The sequence below is a fragment of the Seriola aureovittata genome, chromosome 1, assembly GCF_021018895.1.
Source record: "Seriola aureovittata isolate HTS-2021-v1 ecotype China chromosome 1, ASM2101889v1, whole genome shotgun sequence".
Lineage (NCBI taxonomy): Eukaryota > Metazoa > Chordata > Actinopteri > Carangiformes > Carangidae > Seriola > Seriola aureovittata.
The window spans coordinates 17,587,807-17,609,884 of record NC_079364.1 but is presented as its reverse complement, the minus strand read 5'-3'; the positions used below and the strand labels follow the sequence as shown (position 1 = coordinate 17,609,884).

The 22,078-nt window shown below is 42.3% G+C and overlaps 1 protein-coding gene across 1 annotated transcript in view; it reads right to left on the bottom strand.

The window, feature by feature from the left end:
- LOC130172606 (heterogeneous nuclear ribonucleoprotein C-like) overlaps nt 1-21,627 on the bottom strand; it is a 38,295-nt gene extending 16,668 nt beyond the window's left edge. Inside the window, exons 1-2 of the mRNA XM_056381433.1 lie at nt 21,420-21,627; nt 15,360-15,435 (exon numbers count right to left, since the gene is read on the bottom strand). Coding sequence (XP_056237408.1) covers nt 15,360-15,435; nt 21,420-21,441 — 98 coding nt within the window. The 5' untranslated portion in view covers nt 21,442-21,627. The remainder of the gene's footprint in view (nt 1-15,359; nt 15,436-21,419) is intronic.
- Nucleotides 21,628-22,078: the final 451 nt, after the last annotated feature.

Sequence of the window (22,078 nt, the reverse complement as noted above, 5' to 3'; positions counted from 1 at the left end):
CCTGTGTATTGTCTGTATCCAGTCCAGTTACCTGAACTGTTACAGAACCATTTACAATAAGAAGAAAATTAACCTTATTTATTTATCTGACATTTTGTACAGTATAACAATACTCATCATGTTAAAACTTGTTAATGACAAATTGCTTTTGTAATAAATCCACCATATATCCAAAGCTCTTTGTTTGTCTTTGGATCTGATTTCATGAGGACATTTATTCATTCAAATTTTATTTCTTTTTTGTGTGAAAGATATAAACTATTTACCCAACCTAAAATAAGACCAGTAACACTTGAAATGGTGTGTGTGTGTGCGTGTGTGTGTGTGTGTATGTGTGTGTGTGTGTGTGTGTGTGTGTGTGTGTGACTACACTGTCTTTAGTCTGTTGATTGAGGTGTAGTGAATTTTCATATACTGTGCACATGTGATTATTTTAGTGGCTTAGGTATAAGAAAATGGAAGTGGAGAAACTCTGCAGCATTTAGCACTGAGAGTGTGTTCACTATTCAACATGCCCCCCCACACCACTCAGTCATCGTGATACATATGGAAAATATAAGAGGGCAGAATAATGAAGAGAGAACACAGTGGACTAGCCTACACATCTGCACAGAAAGACTGACAACAGCAGGCAAACAAGCAGAAATGAGATTATTGTGTATAAAAACTGCGCAGTGGGATTTCTCTTCTTGCCCCGCCACAACACAAGAAAACTACATTTGTGTTTGCGGATTGACAATTAGAGGAGAGAGACGGAGAGGGAGAGAGAGAGAGAGAGAAAGAGAAGAAAGAGAGACCACAGGACATTAAGGGCGAGTATGATTAAGATGAAAGCACGGAAGCTTTGATAGGGGACGAGGGGAAGATGAAGGGAGTGCTGGCAGCTTGTTCCCCCTCTCAGACACTCTCTAAGGACAGACTCCAAGCTAATCTACTCCCTCTCACCCTTTCATTTAATCACTGTCGCTGTTATTCTCCTCATTTCACTTACATTCATAATTTCTGCATACGCCTGCACTCAATACACATATGTACTGTATATACACATACCAACGCCCTCTCACCGAGAGGGCGACATATATTGTCATTCTTACTGTATGTGTCAACTGTCTGAGACTTTTACGGTTTACACTGTGGTGACTAAACTATCCCTCTGGTCCCTCTGGTTCCATTGCTGGCAATATTGCAAATAAATGAGCAAGACTGTTTTATAGTGGAGTATTACTGGATTTACAGGATTTTTGTAATGAAGTTCCTTGATTTTGCCATATGGCATTATTTGACACACCCATCTGGTTGTTTTATCAATAAAAGATTTGTCAAGGTATATGCCAATATCACAGTACAAGGTTCCCTACACAATTATAGAAGATTTAATCATTACTGCCCCACAGGGCAGCTTTCACATCTCATCCGGAGGGAGAGGCAACACTTGACAAAGAGCATCTTTATTATTTCCTGAGAAGCCACTTAAACATGCAGCGATCACACACTCTGCTGCTTTAATCAATGCCATGAGCGGGAAAGTAGCCGATCAATAACACATCACCATGTAAGCTGCTCCTTGACATCCATTACTGCTTGGCCCACTGGTCTGCATCATCTGGATATACTGTATGTACTGCAGGGCGGTGATATATAGAGCCACAGGTCAGAGCATGAGAGGTACTAGAGTAATGGCAACTCAAGGAGCTCATAAATTTATATCATACATGCATCAAGGTTAAATAATGGCCTGTGAGCAATTTATTCAGTCTGAAAAATGGAGGTACATAGATAAGTTTTATGCTTCAGCTTGCACTCATCGTTCCTCACTTTAGTTTAAGTAGCCCTGAATGGCTGGCAGCCCTCAAGGTTTGATTGCAGTTCCACTATCAGAGAGAGGAGCAGAGGAGCTGGGGAGCGCTGCTGCATCAATAAGGCATGTGCAGTAGCGCAAGAACCAAACAGGCAGCGCATATCAGACAACAGGCATGCATCAGGGAGCTGAAGCCTCAACACAGTGTTCCACAGGAGAAAGATATTTTCCTCTTTGCCCATTCGTCCATCAGAATACATCCCTCATAGGTGTGCGCACGGTCTCAAATGAGAGTAGATGAAGTGGAGGGGGCAGGGAGAGTAAGAATGGATGAGTGGAGTGTTTGTTAAAGAGACAAGGAGGATGGGGACGGAGAGAGGAATGAGTCAGAGTCTCCTACAGCTGTCAGGGTGTGGACATTCCCGACTGATGAAGTGGGCTTGTAGGATCAGCCAAGGCAGGGACGAGGCGTGGCGTAGCATGGTATGGTTACTGTTTGATTAGCCAACCAGCTAAAGAATGTCAGAGATGGAAATTATGAGCGAGTCTCTTGTCGAGTCAGCCTGTTTGTTTTTTTTGTTTTTTTGTGTACCAGAGAGCAGTGACAACTGATGGAAAACTGAAATACATCAATTTGACACAGCTAAGTCGTGAGTGACAGTGTTTTTAAATGTTTTCCCAGCAGGGCCAGAAGAGAGTGACATGACAGTCTGTAACCATTAAACCTTAATGTCACCATTTGCAGCAGGGTTTTGATCCCACAGCAACTGGAGAGGTTCAAAACACTGAACAGAAGCTATGAGGAGAGGAGAGGAGAGGAGAGGAGAGGGGAGGGGAGGAGAGGAGAGGAGACTGTCAATTGCCCTGGACCATCTAAGCAAAAGATTAACATAATCTGCCTTTCAAATCACAAGGTGTAACAGGTGTTTACTGTGATTAAAAGCCCCAAGAGCTGTTACATTAATTGCTCATTTAGCAATCTTGCAGGACAGGGTATAAATAAATGAATAATACTGTGCATGTTTTGTTGTCACAGAAAAAAAAAAACACTTTATATAATCCAGTCTGATCAGGTAACAAATTCGGCTGCCCTCTGCTTGACACAAACTATGAATGTGAATCACTAGAAGAGTGTAGTAGGTTTGTAGCTGCAGGACGCTATGCAAACTAAATCCTGTATAAAGAGAGAAATGAAGGACTAATTCTACCCATTAACTCATCCTTGAGTGTTACATTGCATCAAAACCAGGTATTTAAGTAAACAACCTTTTCATGGATCTGTCCATGAATCCTTTGTGTGTGTGTGTGTGTGTGTGTGTGTGTGTGTGTGTGTGTGTGTGTATGCTACAGTGAATTCTGTGTGAGCGTGGGTGTAGGTATGTCTGCACACCATACATATGTGCATATGTAGATAAGTGTGGGTTTAGCTCTATGTGTATGCGCTGTAGGAACGTGTTCAGTAGCATTGACTGAATGTGGCCTAATCCTCCTGGAGGCAGAGTGTTTGGAGTGGGATAAGTCCAATTCTTCTGCATGACTTAGGACCATCTGCACACAACTCAACACATAACCAAATGAGCAAATAATACTTTTTTTTTTCTTTTTTTTTTTTTACCAACTTTGAGAGTGAGAGTTGGAAAAGAGGGCTGGTTAACATGTGATGTGCCTGTTAGTGATGCCGTGCACGTACTTCTACGTACTTGTATATATGTGGCTTCGCTCCAGGAGGGCCAACTGCTTGAGCTCGCTGCCATTCATCAAAAAGGTGACAAGTGACACCCACAGACCCCTCCCCCTCCACCCATTCCCCCGTAAAGAGGATGAGGAGCGCAGATATCAAGACACTTCCCCTAACAGGGGTGACTATCCCCGTCAAAACCGACTAAGAGCGCAAAGTTAAAAGGTTACCCGAGGCTGCCTGGAGTAATTAATCCTTCCAGCCTTTTCAACTCTGTCAAGCCCTGGCATCGTTTTCATGTCCTGAACTGTGCTGTTGTCATGAAATTATTGAAGAATTAAAAGCTAAAAGTCATTTCAGCTCAATTGCATGAAGGGCAAAGCAGCATAGTTGTACTGAGCTAAAATTAACTTCTTTGCTTGCTACCGAAAGGAAAGTGAAAAAGGCAAGGCACTGTCAGAAAAATACCAGAGCTTTGAGAGTGTGTGTGTGTGCGTGTGTATGTATGTGTGTGTCTGTGTGTGTGTGTGTGTGTGTGTGTGTGTGTGTGTGTGTGTGTGTGTGTCTAATTAGACTTTGTCATCCTGCCAAACAAATCCAGTTCCCTCCTCAGATGGCAAGAGAGGATCTGAACGTTTAGGGGATATCTAGAGCAAATAATAAGCTGCCATTCAGAAAGGCCCTCAGGAGAGCCGTCTGTGGTTTTAACTGTGATCGACAGGACTGACATTTGCTGAGTCAATCTCAGACTGCAGTCTGTGATCCTCACTGGGCAAAACTTAAACCCCAGCTAACAGCAGCCATGCTCTGTCAACAACCTCCCTGTATCTGCCTCATTCTCGTAAAGACGGGAGATTGAAAGAGGCACAGAAATCAAAAGGGAAGAGACAGAGACGTGTTAAAGGCAAAGAGGGAGACAAGTGTACAACTTTAAGCCATTGTGTTTGTTCAGCTCAGAGAAAACCTGAACAGTCTGGTGCAGCAAAGAAGCAGCCATTAGCAGAATTTTAAGGCGTTCCAAGACTAACAAAGCAAAAAAGTCAAACTGTCCAAAGTACATAGTTTCATTTAAGTTTAAGCTTCACAGAATAAGGATATTTATAAAAAAAAACATATTTTATGACATACACCTTTGGTCAAAAGGTTTTTAGATCACCATTTTCCCAGCTGTTATTTAAATTTACATAATTCAATGCCTGAGTGTTTCTGAAATTAAATACCGCATAAACAGTTGGAGATTTTAAAAACAACTTCTACTGGAACCAAACTTTATCTCAATTTTTCACTCATTCAGCAGCTTGCCTCACTTTCACCTTCTGTCCAGTTCATAAACCCCTGAACCAGTCTGTCTTCCTTCGTTGCTTTTCCTTTTTCTGACCATTCTGACAGCAACATACAGAACGGCTTCCCTCACTACAGTATTGTCCTATCATCAGAAGGTGTAGTGACACAGTTTGTTCTTACAATGCCTTTGTACAGACAGAGAGTTTGTAAGTCATCAACTAAAATTGAGGCACCTGTGGGAATTGTTTGCATTAACTTTCAAGGCTTCATTTACTCCTATTGCTGCAGGAGAGTTGCAAGTTAACCAACTTCTTAATCCCTGAAAAATACCTGTTTTCTATCAAATGTACATGAGTTCTCATGGAAATTTCCTGATTTAAGGTTATTCTGTGGACTTCATTAAAAAGTGGAAAATGGAGCTGTTCCAAAATTTTTGATCAGATTAAGACATTATGGGAAATGTTGCAGATTACTGAGCAGGACTGACTGACATCGGTATTGGAATTTTGTACAATATTTTTCAGTGATGAGCTACTTTGATTAATTTTATGGAACAGCTAAAAACAGGCTGGCACATTATTCTTCCCATCAACAATTTCTCAGTTGATTTTCCAGAAAATATAAAGCCTATATATTTCTATATTTTTTATGTAGCCCACACCTTAAGTGAATTGTTATGGTTGGTTTAGACTGAAGTGAATTTTAAAAGCAGCACAACTGCATACGAAGGCAACAGAAAGAAGTGAGTCAGCGCAGATTTGCCAAGGACATACAAACTGAGACAAAGATGCAACCGAGCAAGTTAAAAATGTCTCAGCTTGAGCAAAAAAATGTCGCTTTTCCTGGGGCTTTATACATGTAACAGAACTGGGAGGAAAAAGAAAGACTGGAGGGAAATAGCAGCAAGAACGTGGGTCAGATGTATATATTGCGTGTATGCACAAAAAGAACGCATATGTCACTTGCCAAGGGTGCACTTGTGCCCAGTTCAGCATTGACTGGGATATAAAATGGAGCCATGTGTATGCACAGCTTTACAAATGTGATGAAAAAAATTCATAGCCATGAATTTACAGCTTCATGCATATAGTCCCCAGAGTTCATTTCGAGTTATGAATTCGGTCTGAGCTGAACGCAAACACACAACAACAATCCCACACACATGGTTGAAGTGTCCATTGCTGGTTAGCTTACAGGTAACATCTGTGTAATCAGTCCATTGGATGTTAGGGGGAAAATAAACAGGGACTGCACACAGTGGTGTTCATTCATTTGCATGAATGGCGCCGAGCTTAAAACTAAGGTTTAGGGTTCCCATTAAAATTATATTCAAGTAACAGTAAAGGCTGATGTTTGGTACGTAGTGGTGATAGTTGAATGAATTCTGTCAACGGATGGTCGTCATACTGATAAAAAACACCATCATGGGGGCAGGTGTGTGAGTGTGATATTTGAAGGGCATTCATCAGAAGGTATCACAGGTTAAACTGCAAGAGTAAGTGGAGCTTAAAGCTGCGGGGAGGGGACTTTGAAGTGTGTGTGTGCATGTGTCTCTCATGGAGGCCAAATGTCAAAAAAAAAAAGGTCTGGCCTTATTTTGCCGAAGCATTAATGGGAGTAAGTTGGTCATTAGAGAGCCTGTGCATTTGGCACTGAGGCAAGAGGAAGGCCAAGCCACAACAGGGTGTCCCCTGAATGACGTGTCTCTAAATCAGCATCTGTCTTTGGGAGTTGCTGGTTTCCAGCCCCTATGAGAGAAAATGTTTTTTGTTTTTTTCATGGAAGAAACTGAAGATTTTAGAGAGTGACTACCATTACTTGGTATTGTGAGTGCATGCATTCATGTATGTTTGTTTGGTTCTCTCACTGTAGTGCTGAGGGTCACAGGGGTCACCGATACATTGTAATATGCCTTGGGATATGCAGTCACTTGTATCCACACACACACACATTTTTATATACCCACACACTCATCTTCACTCCTTCTATCCCCCTCCGCTAACCCCCATTACCCCTCTGTGCTGACAGAGAGCTTTTCCAGTCCAGGCCACAGAAAAGGCTCTCCTGCTGCCCCCCCCCCCCTCTGTTCCACTGCACTCCCTCAGTCTCTCATTGCTTTTATTGCTCCCCGTCACCTTATCTCTGTGTCATCAAAATGAACTTCGAGTTAGTTTTCCATGTGTTCTGATCCCCTGTCGTGCTCGATGAAGTTGCTGTCAGCTTCAAACTAATGACCAACGTGGTGATGACAAATGAAAAAAAAAAAAACCCACTGTAAAGTCCACAATCCCTAACAAACATAAATGGGAACACTGGTGTCTATACAGTAATCACAGCAGGCTGGAGTCTACAAAGACGACCAGATATCTTGAGTAGCAGCCAGTTGATTTTTCATTAGCTCATAACTTTATGAGTACAGACGTTCAGTGGAAGCTGTGCCATGTGTGAGCTCCAACAATCCTAGACTGGACTTTCCAAGTGTTTCCCGGAGATGCTGTTTGGTGAAAGTCACTTTTGAACAATTGTTTATATGGTTTTATTTTTTACTTGGCCTGGAGAGGCAGGTTGCTCCCCTAAGCTGACTGACTGTCTAAATGCAAGACGGTATTGATTGTCCTTCCTCAGGCTTTTCACACAGCCTTGCTGAGGACACATTAAATGTGTTATAAGTCATTAAGAGCTCCAGGCCTCAAATCTCACCTGTCTAGCTTAAAATATATTGACATATTGTGCACTGACAAACTTTCTATTTTTTGAGGTAGCCTCTAGGTGTGTACTGATGCCTGGGCAGAGGGTCTGAGAGCTTGTGTGCGGGTGTTTGTTTATGTGTCTGTGTCTGTACGCGGTATACCCTCTCTGTACTGTGCTGAACACTGGGGAGCATGTGTCAGTGTATAGTACACGCAGAGACATTGAATCTGTGTGTGCTTGCGATTGTGTGTATGGTTTGTGTGTGTGTGTGTGTGTGTGTGTGTGTGTGGTGTGTGTGTATAGGGAGCAGGCTCGTCCTCTTGCTGCCCCGGGGGCTCAGAGCCCATTTCCTGTTGTGCAGTGTGATAAGTTTCCCTGTCAGATCCTCCCAGCACCACTATATTTCTGATAAGCTCCACTGCTAGTTTTCCCGACCTCTGGCACAGAGATCAATTTGAGATTGATTCAGAATGCCCTGCTGGGCCGAGCTGGAAGATCAATTTGAGATGGATTGTTCACGCCAGGGGGCCAATGACACGCAGTGCAGTGCTCACTTGCTTTCCCTCCTTTGCTTTCTTCACCCCTCACTCTCCCCGACTGTTGTTATTTCTTTCTCTCTCTGCACATTTCTCTCCTATCTACTCCTCTCTCTTTCAATTGTTTCACACTTGTCCTCTGTGCTGTTGTTACTCTGTGTTGCACCTTGCACATTTTCACCCTTTTGCATCAGTCCTTATTCATGCCTCCTTTTCTCCCTCTCCCACCTGCTCCCCTCGCTTTTTCTCCTCCCAGCATAGAGTAGGCAGTAGGGATAGAGATGACTTCATTAGCAGAGGGACCAACCCCTGTAGAGTGATGAGCCTGCAGGACAGGAGAGATAACTCATCTGGTTTGGTAATGCACAGGGCCAGTGAATATATGGATAGAAAGTAACTCTCACACACCCACACACACACACACACACAAAAACACACACACTGACATGGCTGGAAAAAACATTTTTTATTTTCTCAGTTATATGATTGTGGTCATTCTTGCTATCGTGCCCTGAGCTACGAGTGTCACCACCGCTGGCTCATGACCTTATCTCCACAGAACATCGTGTCTACAGCCAACATATCGCTATCTCCCTTTCTTCATGCCTCTCTGTCTCTATCCACCCGTCTATCTTCACTTGTTCTCTGCGGCCTCAAAGGCTTTGGCAGTGGCCCTGAAACCAGCAGGTGCACTCTCCTCCCTGCTCTGCACAGTGACCTTTTCCCCAGCAGAACATCCACCTCTGACTGCATTGACCTTTACCTACAGTACAGCCCCTGTCATCTCTCACAGGAATGGACTGCAGACAGCACATTGTCTGTGCATCCGTGCAGAGAGAACGCCGACAAAGGACAGAGGGAAGAGCTGGACAGACAAATGAAAATAGCAGCTGCACCTTAAAATTGATGCTAAAGTGAAAGGGGAAGGTACAGCAGGCTTTAGTGAATAATTAGTGCGCTGTTTTTGGCTCGAGCAAAAACCGCCACCCTGGTGATATGCTTGCCATTTGAGGTGCTCGCTCACACACGAAGAGATAGTGTGTGAGGATGCTGTGGAGGCTACGTGGTTCAGTGAGCTTCAAACAAACTAGTGCATACACAGTGTCATCTGGATATGTTTAAAGGCAAGTGTTTATATTGTAGCTGCTCCAAATGGCCACGCTCAAAGGCAGGGTGTGTTGTTGGATTCAACAACCCAAATTTCCAACGTTGGAATGGTGTGGTGGTTCGACTGCTGATGGTTGATCTGACAAGCGCTTTGTTTAAAGCATACTAATGCCTCACTTTGTTGAACCTCTGCATGGGAAGTTTTCTCTGTATATGAGCATTTTAATTTTGTATTATCATTCTATTTAATAAAGATCTTGAAATGAGTGAACATGTAACAAAACACTAAATAAATCACCGTTGTGTCCGTGATGTTAGACATGAACACACACCCACGCACACACACACACACACACACACACACACACACACACACACACAAAAACACACACACTGACATGGCTGGAAAAAACATTTTTTATTTTCTCAGTTATATGATTGTGGTCATTCTTGCTATCGTGCCCTGAGCTACGAGTGTCACCACCGCTGGCTCATGACCTTATCTCCACAGAACATCGTGTCTACAGCCAACATATCGCTATCTCCCTTTCTTCATGCCTCTCTGTCTCTATCCACCCGTCTATCTTCACTTGTTCTCTGCGGCCTCAAAGGCTTTGGCAGTGGCCCTGAAACCAGCAGGTGCACTCTCCTCCCTGCTCTGCACAGTGACCTTTTCCCCAGCAGAACATCCACCTCTGACTGCATTGACCTTTACCTACAGTACAGCCCCTGTCATCTCTCACAGGAATGGACTGCAGACAGCACATTGTCTGTGCATCCGTGCAGAGAGAACGCCGACAAAGGACAGAGGGAAGAGCTGGACAGACAAATGAAAATAGCAGCTGCACCTTAAAATTGATGCTAAAGTGAAAGGGGAAGGTACAGCAGGCTTTAGTGAATAATTAGTGCGCTGTTTTTGGCTCGAGCAAAAACCGCCACCCTGGTGATATGCTTGCCATTTGAGGTGCTCGCTCACACACGAAGAGATAGTGTGTGAGGATGCTGTGGAGGCTACGTGGTTCAGTGAGCTTCAAACAAACTAGTGCATACACAGTGTCATCTGGATATGTTTAAAGGCAAGTGTTTATATTGTAGCTGCTCCAAATGGCCACGCTCAAAGGCAGGGTGTGTTGTTGGATTCAACAACCCAAATTTCCAACGTTGGAATGGTGTGGTGGTTCGACTGCTGATGGTTGATCTGACAAGCGCTTTGTTTAAAGCATACTAATGCCTCACTTTGTTGAACCTCTGCATGGGAAGTTTTCTCTGTATATGAGCATTTTAATTTTGTATTATCATTCTATTTAATAAAGATCTTGAAATGAGTGAACATGTAACAAAACACTAAATAAATCACCGTTGTGTCCGTGATGTTAGACATGAACACACACCTACGCACACACACACACACAACACACACACACACACACACACACATACACACACACACTGTGGGCCTATGGGTTTCATTCTTGTTTTACAGTTAGTCATAACAGCTGATTGGGCACGTTGCGTGCGACATGGCCAGACCAACGTTGCGACTCACAATGAAAACACTGATATATTAGTCACACGGGCCTAGAACTCCCTCCACACTTCATTTAACTTAATTTTACCAAAGTGCAGACATAAGCAGAATGCTCTTGCTATTTGTGAAAAACTAAACGGCAAGAAATGCATCACTGTGAACTCCAGTATACTCTGAAATGCTTTTCAATATAAAACAAATGAACAGCATAAACCAAAGTCATGCTGCAGTAGGCAATTTTTCTTCTTCTTTAATTTTTATCTGTATTTACCTTGTTTTATTCTTTGTTTTTCATAATATATCTAAAAACAATCAAATATCAAGTACATGCTACGGTGACTTCTGGCCAATTCAGCAAAACACAGGACGACTATTTTGTAAAGGAACGAATGTGGTGGTCTGCAGGATGGTCACACAGTCACAAACTCACACCAGACCCCAACATGAATCTTGAGCAACTTGTTCACATAATAATCTGACATCCACACCGGGAAGAGGGGAACAGGTGGGGGTAGTTCAAGCACTATGTTGCATTTATTTTATTTGTTTATTTATGTTTTCCCTAGAAAAATGCATTTTTTTGGCACATTAACAATAAATACATGCGTAAAAATATATTAATAAGTAAATATATCAGTATGTGGCAGTATGTGACCCCTCTTTTAAAATAATGTTTACAAATGCCATTACAAAGAAAAAAAAAATGATCATGACGTTGTGTGTGCAGATTTAGCTGTGGGTGGGTGTCATAACAGCTGGCAGTCAGCTGTGTTGTGACAATCAGAAATACGTCCAGCAGACTGAGGTCGTTCATAAAAACTGGTGAACTTCAACATTGCTTTCTTTACTGCAGATTGCCTCCATTTGCCCTTTGCTTTTTCACTGCTCGTGGTGGTTTTACAGATGTCAGCCAGTCGCGCCTCAGGCTGGATACACATATACAATCTGTCAAAATAAGTGACAAGTCTTGCATGGGAACAAATTAGACGGAGGAAGATGTCACTAAAAATACACTCTCGGTAAAAGATAAAGCTGCATACTACATCTTTACAGATCTATTCCAAATACTGCCGTACTGCCTCTAAAAGAAGGATAATTCAGGTTTACTACAATGTCTGTCTTTATTTTAATACTGTAGTTTTGGCCGTCATTTCTTTTGCTTATGGTAACATTCCATTCATCAAAGTAATAGATTAGACTAGATGAGAGGAAACATGGTGACATATGACAAAGTCTGATGGGGTGAGAAACCAACAGTCAGATCATTTAGCTAAATGGAAACCATGAACAACTAAGACAAGTATGGAAGGTCAAAGTAGAAACAGGAAGTTGGTCTGTAAAATGTGATGGATCTTGATGCCCCTGACAGTTTGGATTTTGATTGTACCATTTGTCTTTGTCCACTCTTCCAAATAGGTTGGACTAAATTATTTTTTTATGCTGTATGATCATCTATTCTTCTTGCCTCACCCATTCTTTTTCATGAAGCTTACACATTCCCATCATCACCCACTGCTCCTGAAAACAGTTCATACCCTGAGGCCTCCACCACTCCTGCCCCCGATCAGCTATGGGTCTCTATGACAGATGGGTTTCCTGCAACATTTCCGTCCTAACTCAAACTCCTCTAAGACCGACCCATCTGATAATTAAAACAGATGAGAGCATATTAAAAGAGTGAAGTGCGTGGAAAAAAGCTGACAAAAATACCAGAGACCAGATGCTCACTAAACTCTGCCACTCAGTGTTCGGGCCGGTCCCCTCTCCTCTTTCTCTGCCTCGATCCTTCCCCTCTCCGCCGAGATGCAAAATGGAGCAGTTAATAAAATGAACACTGTAATAACCTTGATACAAGCTGGGCATTCATACTGAGCAAAGCTACGGCCACACAGCCACGAACGAAGAAACAAGCGTGAGGTTTTCAAAAAAATAAAATAAAAATAAAAATTAGCGCAGGGAGGGAGTAATCAATCAATAATTATAGGTCTAGAACTGAAGGGATGGATTGTGGCGCCGTGCTTTAGTTGTCAATATTGTTCTGACTCCTCTGTGAGAGTAACTGGCTGAAGAGACAAAAGGTAAGAAAGGACAAAAGAAAATAAAATGCTTTGCCACAGAAGCCTTTTGTCCTGTTTTACCATGTCCTTTAAGTAATTGTATACACAGACACACACACACACACACACACACACACACACACACGCACACACACGCACACACGCACACACACACACACACACACACACACACACACACACACACACACACACACACACACACACACACACACACACACACACACACACACACACACACTAACTCATACACACACACACTTCTGAGACCATTCCTCTGGCACCTGAGCCTCACTATACAGGCCACACAGTACAGTGAGCTTTTGTAGTAGTGCACTGGAGCAAGCAGAGGCCACGGCTGCAGCAGCAGCAGCAGCATCTGGGCTGTGAAACGTTTGCCACTTTCTCTACCCCATCCCTCCCGCCACAGCTGGGGCTCGCCAAGCTACAGGGGACCTATGGCAGTCAGGAAGCACAGACGATAAACAATGACAAAACCCTTATGTTGTCAGGGTCGCTCTGGGGTAAATAGTCAGGGGAGAACGTGAGAGAGCGAGAGAGTGGCAGTGGGAAAAGATGAAGCAGACATGCCTACTGTCATATAAGCCAAGAAATGATGATGAATACATTAAGACATTTACAATAAAAAGCTTTTATTAGGGTTTAATCGTAAATAAAAGTTGATTTTTTTTTTTATTTTGGGAGCTTGATAATCCAACTTTCTAGCAATAATAGCAGTTCAGAAATGCTGGCAACGCGCATGGTGTTGCATCAGTAGATTACATTGCTTTAGCTTCTTAGACATGGTTAGAAAGTTTGTTCACAAAGTAATCTAGGCCACAGGCAGTAGTGTTTGTTTGCCAGCTCTGTGAGGACGGTGGGAGGAGGGAGGGGATGGGCACACTGCTGCCAGCAGCACAGAACAGGATTATTGGAGTCTGGACAGAGAGATTTTTGGTAGCTGTCTCACCATGATTTACATTTGCAACTTTAGCTATATTGTAGTTTTCTGTTGTTTCTAGGAATGATCACGTAGATTGGTTTTGTCTTACAATTTATTTCTCTCGCATATCCAACAAATCTACTCTGCACAGAAAGGGATAGCTTGTTTTAGCTGACTGAATGCATCCATAAACCTGAAATTGCCACAGAAAACCGACTTGGTCTGCTTCAAGCCTGCAATAAATGATTTTTTTGACTATGTGACGGCAGTGGAAAAAGTTGGAAAAGCAACATTGATATATCACCAGCAGGCACCAGGATTTATCCCAGCAGGCACTGGACGTCAATGTAATGTGAGAAAAACGTTGAACTCTAAAAACTCTAATGTTGGACAGACGTTAAATTTTGGCTGGAAAATGAAAACGGGGTTGACGTCAAAACCCAAAGTTGGCTAATTGACATTATGACATTTAGCAGATGACGGTATTTAGCAGTATTTAGAAACACTGTTATTACAAAAATGTCTGTTATAGCCGCCTTAAGTCCTTGTCAGCTCTAAGAAAAATCAGGCAGACACAAGCTATATCAGGGCCGATACCTCAGGTGTGTTCTATTTGTAGTTAGTATGTATGTGTGTGTGTGTGTGTGTGTGTGTGTGTGTGTGTGTGTGTGTGTGTGTGTGTGTGTGTGTACGTGCGTGCGTGCGTGTGTGCATGTTGTATGACTAACCTCATTAATGCATGGTTGCACGCTGCTGAATAACTACATGGTGGAATGGGCAAATAATGTTTGGGGGTGTAAGGTGAGGCAGACATGGTCAGTGGGAGTGGAGGAGGAGGAGGGAGCACAGGCAGAGAGCTAGATTAACTGTTCTGAAGGACACAACAGGGACATAATACATATAATGTCGCATGCTGCAATATTTAAAAAGCCTTGTGCCTGTATGGATGCAGACATTCACATAAATTTCATTATTATTTTTCTGCATCTATGTAAGTCAACACATATTTTCAGGAACCCGATAAATATCTATATTTGTGCATATGTTTTTTGATGTATTGATTTTTCTTAAGTGCCTTTCTTTTTGCTTTCACGTCATGTACTGTATGAAGGACAATGTATGAACTTGCAGAGGACATGCAGGAGAAAATGCACTGTCAGAGTCAGTGGGGTAAGAGCTCTGAAATGAGAATCTGCTCAACCTTCACACAGAGTATTTTCTGTGCTTTATGCTCATTAGACAAGCTCAAGCCTACAGAGCTGCAGCTAGAGCACAGGCTGCAGTTCAAGGAGAGAGTTGGAGGTAAGAGTAATGATGGCATGAATGAATTCAAACAAGTCCACACACTGTCGTCGCTCCCACTGCCCTCCACCCGCTATCTAAGCACGCAGTTGATGTTAGTGTAGCTCCATGGCACTGTATTGAACCACCAGCAATAAAAAGTTATCAGCTCCAATCATATGTGTGCACTACATAAACAGATAGATTAAAACATTGACTGATGGAGACAGCACCTCTGGCTAAAATCAATAGCAGCTTACATACGCAGCTAGTATGACGCTAATAACGAATAATGCGGCATCGATTGCAACGCTGAGGTGCATCCATTGAGTTGCAGATAAAGGGCTGCAGCAAATAATAGAGCGCATGATTATATCTGAGTGTGTGGGGGTGGGACTGTGTCTTTGTTTGTGTGAGGAGGGAGGGGTTCGTACTCACCCGTAAGTGGTGTTGCTGGCCCTCTTACTTGCTGCCCTGGAGCGACTGGACTTCAGCTCTCCACTCATGCTCATGTCTGCATGGAAGAGCAACCAATTAACTTTGTAGTGATACAGTAAAGAGCAACATAACACAACACAGCAGGGGTACAAAGCATATAGGCTGAGAAGGATGTTCAGATGATTACCTGACCCGTGAACCCATATGGATCGTCTGGTCATGTTTATATGTTTCTCCTACACTCAAGTTTACTTTTTATTTGAGCAAAATGAACCTAATCTGTTGTAGGTGTCATCATTCGGCATGGTAATGACTAAAGGGCTGGCTCTGACTGACAGCGGCTGTTTTTCTTGTCCATCTTCTATCACTCTATGTTGATTGCTTCTGCCACTCCGAGCCAGCTGTTCACTTCCATTTTTGTCTCCAATTTTCATGCCTAGATCAGAGACTTGATGCTGCTTTAGACTCGTCTCAAAAGCCGAACCCCATGTCTCTCTGTCTTTGTATGTTTCTCGCTGCAAACACCTCCATACACATGTTCCAATGAGACAGTTAACCACCAGCCACCTTGATTACATGATATACCAGCAGCTCACTGTTGGTGCTGTCGTGGGTTTGCTTTGATTTACCAGAGGTAAGAGTAAAAGAGAGAAAAAGCAGAGAGAGAAGAATAAAAACAGGAAAGGGGAGGGAGAATAAAATGAGAGGAGAGGAGAGGAGAGGAGAGGAGAGGAGAGGAGAGGAGAGGAGAGGAGAGGAGAGGAGATGAGAGGAGAGGAGAGGAGAGGAGAGGAGAGGAGATGAGAGGAGAGGAGAGGAGAGGAGAGGAGAGAAGAGGAGAGGAGAGGAGATGAGAGAAGAGGAGATGAGAGGAGAGGAGAGGAGAGGAGAGGAGAGGAGAGGAGAGGAGAGGAGATGAGAGAAGAGGAGAGGAGAGGAGAGGAGAGGCCAGTCTGACATGGACAGATGGGTGGTGAATGGAGCGTGACTGGGCCAGCTGCACGTACACTCACACAGCATGGCTGTCAAATGGCTGGAAGCTACAATTAATTAAGTAAGGGTCTGAATGTGTGAAAAGAAATTTAGACACGTGTATGTACCTTTACTTCCCACAGCAGGGATAATTTTCTGACAGTTTAGAGTCAAACGGTGACCTACTGGATGGCTTCTCTGCAGCCAACAGTGTGTCTTTACTGGCGACGAACTGGCCCCTGCTGCTGAAACATTACACTAACTGTTACTGGCCTGAGCCACGCACACCTGCACTGCCAGAAAGCTACCGTGAAGCAAGTATGAGGAATATAGAGAAAAATAATCATAAGCATGTTTTAGAAACATAAATACGCTCTTATGTTTACCATAACAATGGATCAAGATCCTTCCAAGACCTAAGAGAAACATTTCATTTACCATTTTTCTTTTTTTATCTACAGTTGCGCACTCCACTGTAAACATATGGAGTTCCATTGAATCAATCTTTACCCACTCCCCCAAGAAAATCCAACATCTGAGTTGTTTATTGAGCATCAAGACTGTATGGAACATAGACCTTAAAAGCTGTGAAGAGATCACAGATTTTAGTTTGGAATAATATTCCACTCAGTACATGTTATTATAATCATCGGTTGCTAAATTATAAAGTTATTCATAGGTCACTTATCTCCAAGAAAATGTTAAACTGACTCGGAGTCCTGTACGTTTATTATGTTCACAAAATTAAATCAGAACATACACAGACACGTGTGACCATCAAGGGGTAAATACCCTCTGGATACAAGTAACAAGAGCCTTGATGGATGTAATGGATGTAATTATACCCTGCTTTCCAAACATTATTCTATTGGAGGATGACTCATGTCTTGCTTGAAAAAAAAACATTGTTGTGTGGAATAACAGCAGCCACAGAAAGGGTAGTAGTGTGATGGAAATATCAGTATGATCTAAATATACACCAGTGGCTTCATTGTTCCATAAGGTTCTTTCTTTAGAATTAACAAAAAGAAGAAAAGAAAATGTTTTGCAATGTCAACACAATATTTCAGTTACTTGATGTTCATGTGTAATGTCTTCTCCTTAATCAGGGGAAAAAGGTAAATAAAAAATTAGGTCACACTGTCAAAAAAGGGAATAATACTGGTATTTTATTTCACTCAGCCAAAACCAGACCAGAAGACCAGAAATGACTCAGTTTCAGGTTAAATCACCAATATCACTATAAATTCTCTCTCATACCATATTGCCCACCTTTACTGGACAAGCCAACATGTTATAAGCCAGTGCAGTATTGCCATGTGACAGTAACAACATCTTCCTCCACGAAGAAGATAAAAGTTTTACACCTCATGAGAAGACTGATGCGAATCATCAGAAATAAATCTTCATTTCCGCAGACGTGGGTGTGGCAGGAGGAAAGAAAACTGAATTTTATGATATTTCATGAGCTACAAGACGACTGTGTGATTGACTGCACGATGAAGGCGTTAGACAGGAAGAGAGGGACGGATGCTGCTGAGCACAGTCGTGTCGCTCTACAGGAGCAAAACCTCAGGAGGCAATCAGACTGCTATTCGGTAAACAAAGTCCTATACGCTACAATTAGCTTCCCCAGAGCAGACTCCACATACGCACCCACACACACACACCTACACAAATGTAAAATACATTTTGGTTAAATGTATGAATTATAGCTTTGAAATTGTAAATTATACAATTGATCTGCTTTTTTAAAGGTTTGTGTTGCACTTAACTTGCAAAGATACAATCTCTGTTGCTTTTTTGCCTTTCTTTCGCAAAGTTTAAAGATGTTTTAATCTAGAATGGTGGAACATAAATGATGACTATGATGCTGATGGTAATTGATTTCTTTTCCCTCCCTTCTCTTTTTTGATCTTATTTTCTTTTCTTCTTGTTGAAGTGAGCCTCACATGGGTTGTCCCCCCTACCTGGCTCCTTAAACACAGGCCTTTATAAATCCACTTGAGCGACATGTCTTCACTGACAACTCACATTCTGCTCAGTAATTGTGTCGACTGTGGTGATAATGACTGTGATGATGGTGGTTGTTGTAGTGATGCAATTACACAGTTTTCTCTTCACTATTATTCCTACAAGTAATTCTTTAGTTTAACCCTATTTAGCACTTCTAACCACTGCATTAACAATTACCAATGCCTTATGAAACACTATTATATAGTTTTATGCAAATATAAGGATATTTTTGCTTGTTTGATAATATATACAATTCTAAACTCTCCTATGAAGACATATTTTGTATTACTAAAACTGTGTTTCACTATAAACTATTGTCATTCATCATCTCTTTTTACTGTTTCGTAACCACAAAACAGGGTGTTAAAGTTAAGTGTTAAAGATACTATATCTGATCTTTTTTTAAATTATTCTGTTAACATTATAAATGACAGCACTTCTGTGATTATTTTGTCATTTCAGGAGTTTGTTTCCCTCTTCAGTACAGATGTATAGATCATCAAAGACATTTATTGTATATCATTTTGCACAAAACTGCCTGTATGGTGCTAGTCTTAATCATGGGCAGCATGACATAATAACATTGTATTGTGAGTCATGATTCTCACTATAGAGCAGTTTAATCAGGGACAAGCCCAAGAGAATCCTGCTAAAAAAAGAAACGGATAGATGGTAGAGAAATCAAGGTAGTCTATTGTAACAGACAGCATGTTTGTGAAATAGGAGCAAAGGGCACCAGAGGACACATCAAGGTCACACACGATCAGCCATAATGAGTTATAAAGCCCCAGTCTCTGCCACAGTCTACGGTCTGTCACTGTGCTTTGTATGAACGGATGTCAGGCTGAGTGCCAGACTGTTGCTCTGTACTGAGCCAAACTGAGAGCTGGCTTAATCACACTACCTGGAAACAAAATTACACGGCAACAATGTGGAAAAGGTTTCCTTGTTCTGAAGACCCCAGTTAGTCACTATCCACCCTGCTTTACCAGCTGCAGGAAAGCTGCCCTGTCTGAACCTGTTCACCTCCACACATCCACAGAAAACACAACTTTTCTATCAGATTCAATTAAGTGTCGTTATGGTTACCTATAGTTTGGCCTCAGGTGATTCATGTATGCAGCCGTAAAACTCTGAAACAGACAGTCAGTGATGCCCAAAAAAAAAAAAGCAACCTCATCTTCTGCACAACCACACGCACACAAACACACACCACAATAAAATAGTGATGTGAATAAGACATTATATATTAATACGGTGTGCATTTTTAATCTGCATAAAAACAGCCCTAAACTTTCTGTCTTCTATCATCATTTTCTATCTTCCTGGTTCTTCACTTTTCCATGCAGTGGGTTGAACTGCATCCTTAATTTTTTCATGTATTTTTCAGTTAACTTCTAAATCACACAACTCATTTCAGAACACAAATGACTTGGCTGATAATTGACACTGATATATTCAATTGTATTTCAGTCTATGAAAAAATAATGTTTTGTTATCCTTCTCACTGATTTTAGAAACTGTTTTATACCTTGGTGGAAAATTATGCTTTGCTGTTGTTTTCTCTTTCTTGACACTTGATTGAATTGCTAAAACATGAGTCTTTTTGGTTTTAGTTTTCAGTCGATTGTCCACAATAAATTTCTACACTTGAATGTTCACTTTTTCACATCTATTTTGCCTTACAATAATTAATTAGATATACTCTATACTGTATGCTCTGCTTGCATCATATACTGCATTTTAAAACATTTTATAGTTCAGAGAAGTTGCCATTCTTGTTTCCGCATTAATACGCACACAATATTTCTTTTATGTAAAAAGCAGCAACGTGCATGCCTCCTCTCTACTCTCTGTCACGCTGCATCTTGTCCATTTCGTGCACTGCGACTGACCTCAGGTCAGACTTAGCGCCAAGCGGCAACCAGCTTTAGTTTCCACTCTCAGGGCTAAATACACTGTAATCACATACATCACTGTCAGCATACAACATGGATTAGTAGATCAGATATAGGCTGATAGGAATAGATGCCATTTCACAGTGATGAAGAGAGAGATGCTGGTGTGTGCCAAAAAGAAAGATTGGCCCCAAAAAAATGCAAATGAAGCTCTTGCATTACAGTTAAGGAGATACAGTAGTGCCATGACTCTACATGGTCTCATAAACCCTGAAGAGATTCCACACTACAGCAAACCACACAGAGACAGCCCACTTTCACTGTCAAGTCTTTCAGTCTGTAATGAACTGACTCGGCTGAAGCCTTTGCTTTGCCAGCAGACATCGTGTGAGCAGAGAGCTGTTTCTGAAGTCGCGTGGAAGTTGTGAGAAGATGCAGCCGCTCTGTCTGCATGTCTGGTGAAGTACTCTTATTAGGAATAAATATAAAGGCACTATCAAATCTGCAGCTGGAGAAAAGGAAAGGAAAATGTATGCTTAACCCATCGCCACAGAGCAGGATTACAGCACAATTAAGCTTTTGGCTGTTTCTGTCTCACAAGCCAATATTGCCCAGAGAGAAAGAGAGAGAGAGAGAGAGAGAGAGAGAGAGAGAGAGAGAGAGAGAGAGAGAGAGAGAGAGAGAAAGCTGGCCTTGCCAATGTGACAGAGCAGGATGAGCTTTGATCATATGTACCTCACAGTTTTGGTGTAAACATGAAGTTGAAGTTGCTTCACAGTGTTTACATCATAAAGTCCTGCCACAGACCGTTTTCTAAACCACCATCTGGATGGGATCAAAGCCACAGAAAACAGCTAAGAGGCAAAAGTGAAAAGGAAACCTGGGATTGGGGATGAAGTGGAGAGATAAGCTAATAAAGGCTGGAGAGAGAGGCTTGCAGACGGACAGGATAGAGATGGCAGGCGAGGGCACAAAAAAAGAGAAAGAGAGAGAGAGAGAGAGAGAGAGAGAGAGAGAGAGAGAGAGAGAGAGGCACAGTGGAAAATATTGTCTTTCAGAAACACAGTGCTGCATGTAAACATCCACTAACACACGCACGCGCGCAGACACACACACACACACACACACACGCACACACACACACAAACAAAGGGATAAACCCCGGTATACTCACATCTTGGGCTGAACAGGGTCATATCAGGGATGCAAAACAACCAGCAGACTGTGAGAAGAGCGGCTAGCCGAAGATTTCTTTTTGCTTCTCTCTCGCAACTCTCTCTTTTTACGTCCTCACTCTTTCTCTGTCTGTGCGTGTGAGTGTGTATGTGTGCGTGCGTTCAAGCTGCCGTTTGGCTGACTGCTGCGATACTACTGAGTCAGTGACAAACCAGCTAGAGAAGCACCGATGGGATGTACCAAACGGTTTCTTGCGGCAGGGGTGGGCAGGGGCGCACCGGACTGTTCCATTAGCAGGAGAGCTGGCAGGAGGATTGGATGAGTGTGCAGCTGGTTTCCCCTCAGCAACAGGAGCTTGGCTGGAGCTCAGGGCTTACAAATTCCAGCCAGGCGAAGAGGAAGCTGCCAGAGCGTGTGTGCGTGATTGTGATTGTATCTTAATGTACATTTCAGAGAGCAGAAACCTGGAGACTGTGCACTTGCTTCACATTTCACTCACACCACTCAGACACACAAGCAAAATGATAAGCACACACAGTCTCAAGGAGGATGATGAGGAAGGAAAAACAATAGGTTAAACATGTTGTAAGAGGATCATCAATGAAATAATTAACGATTTTCTCAAAGCAAGGTTGTCAGAGAATAATATGACATGCA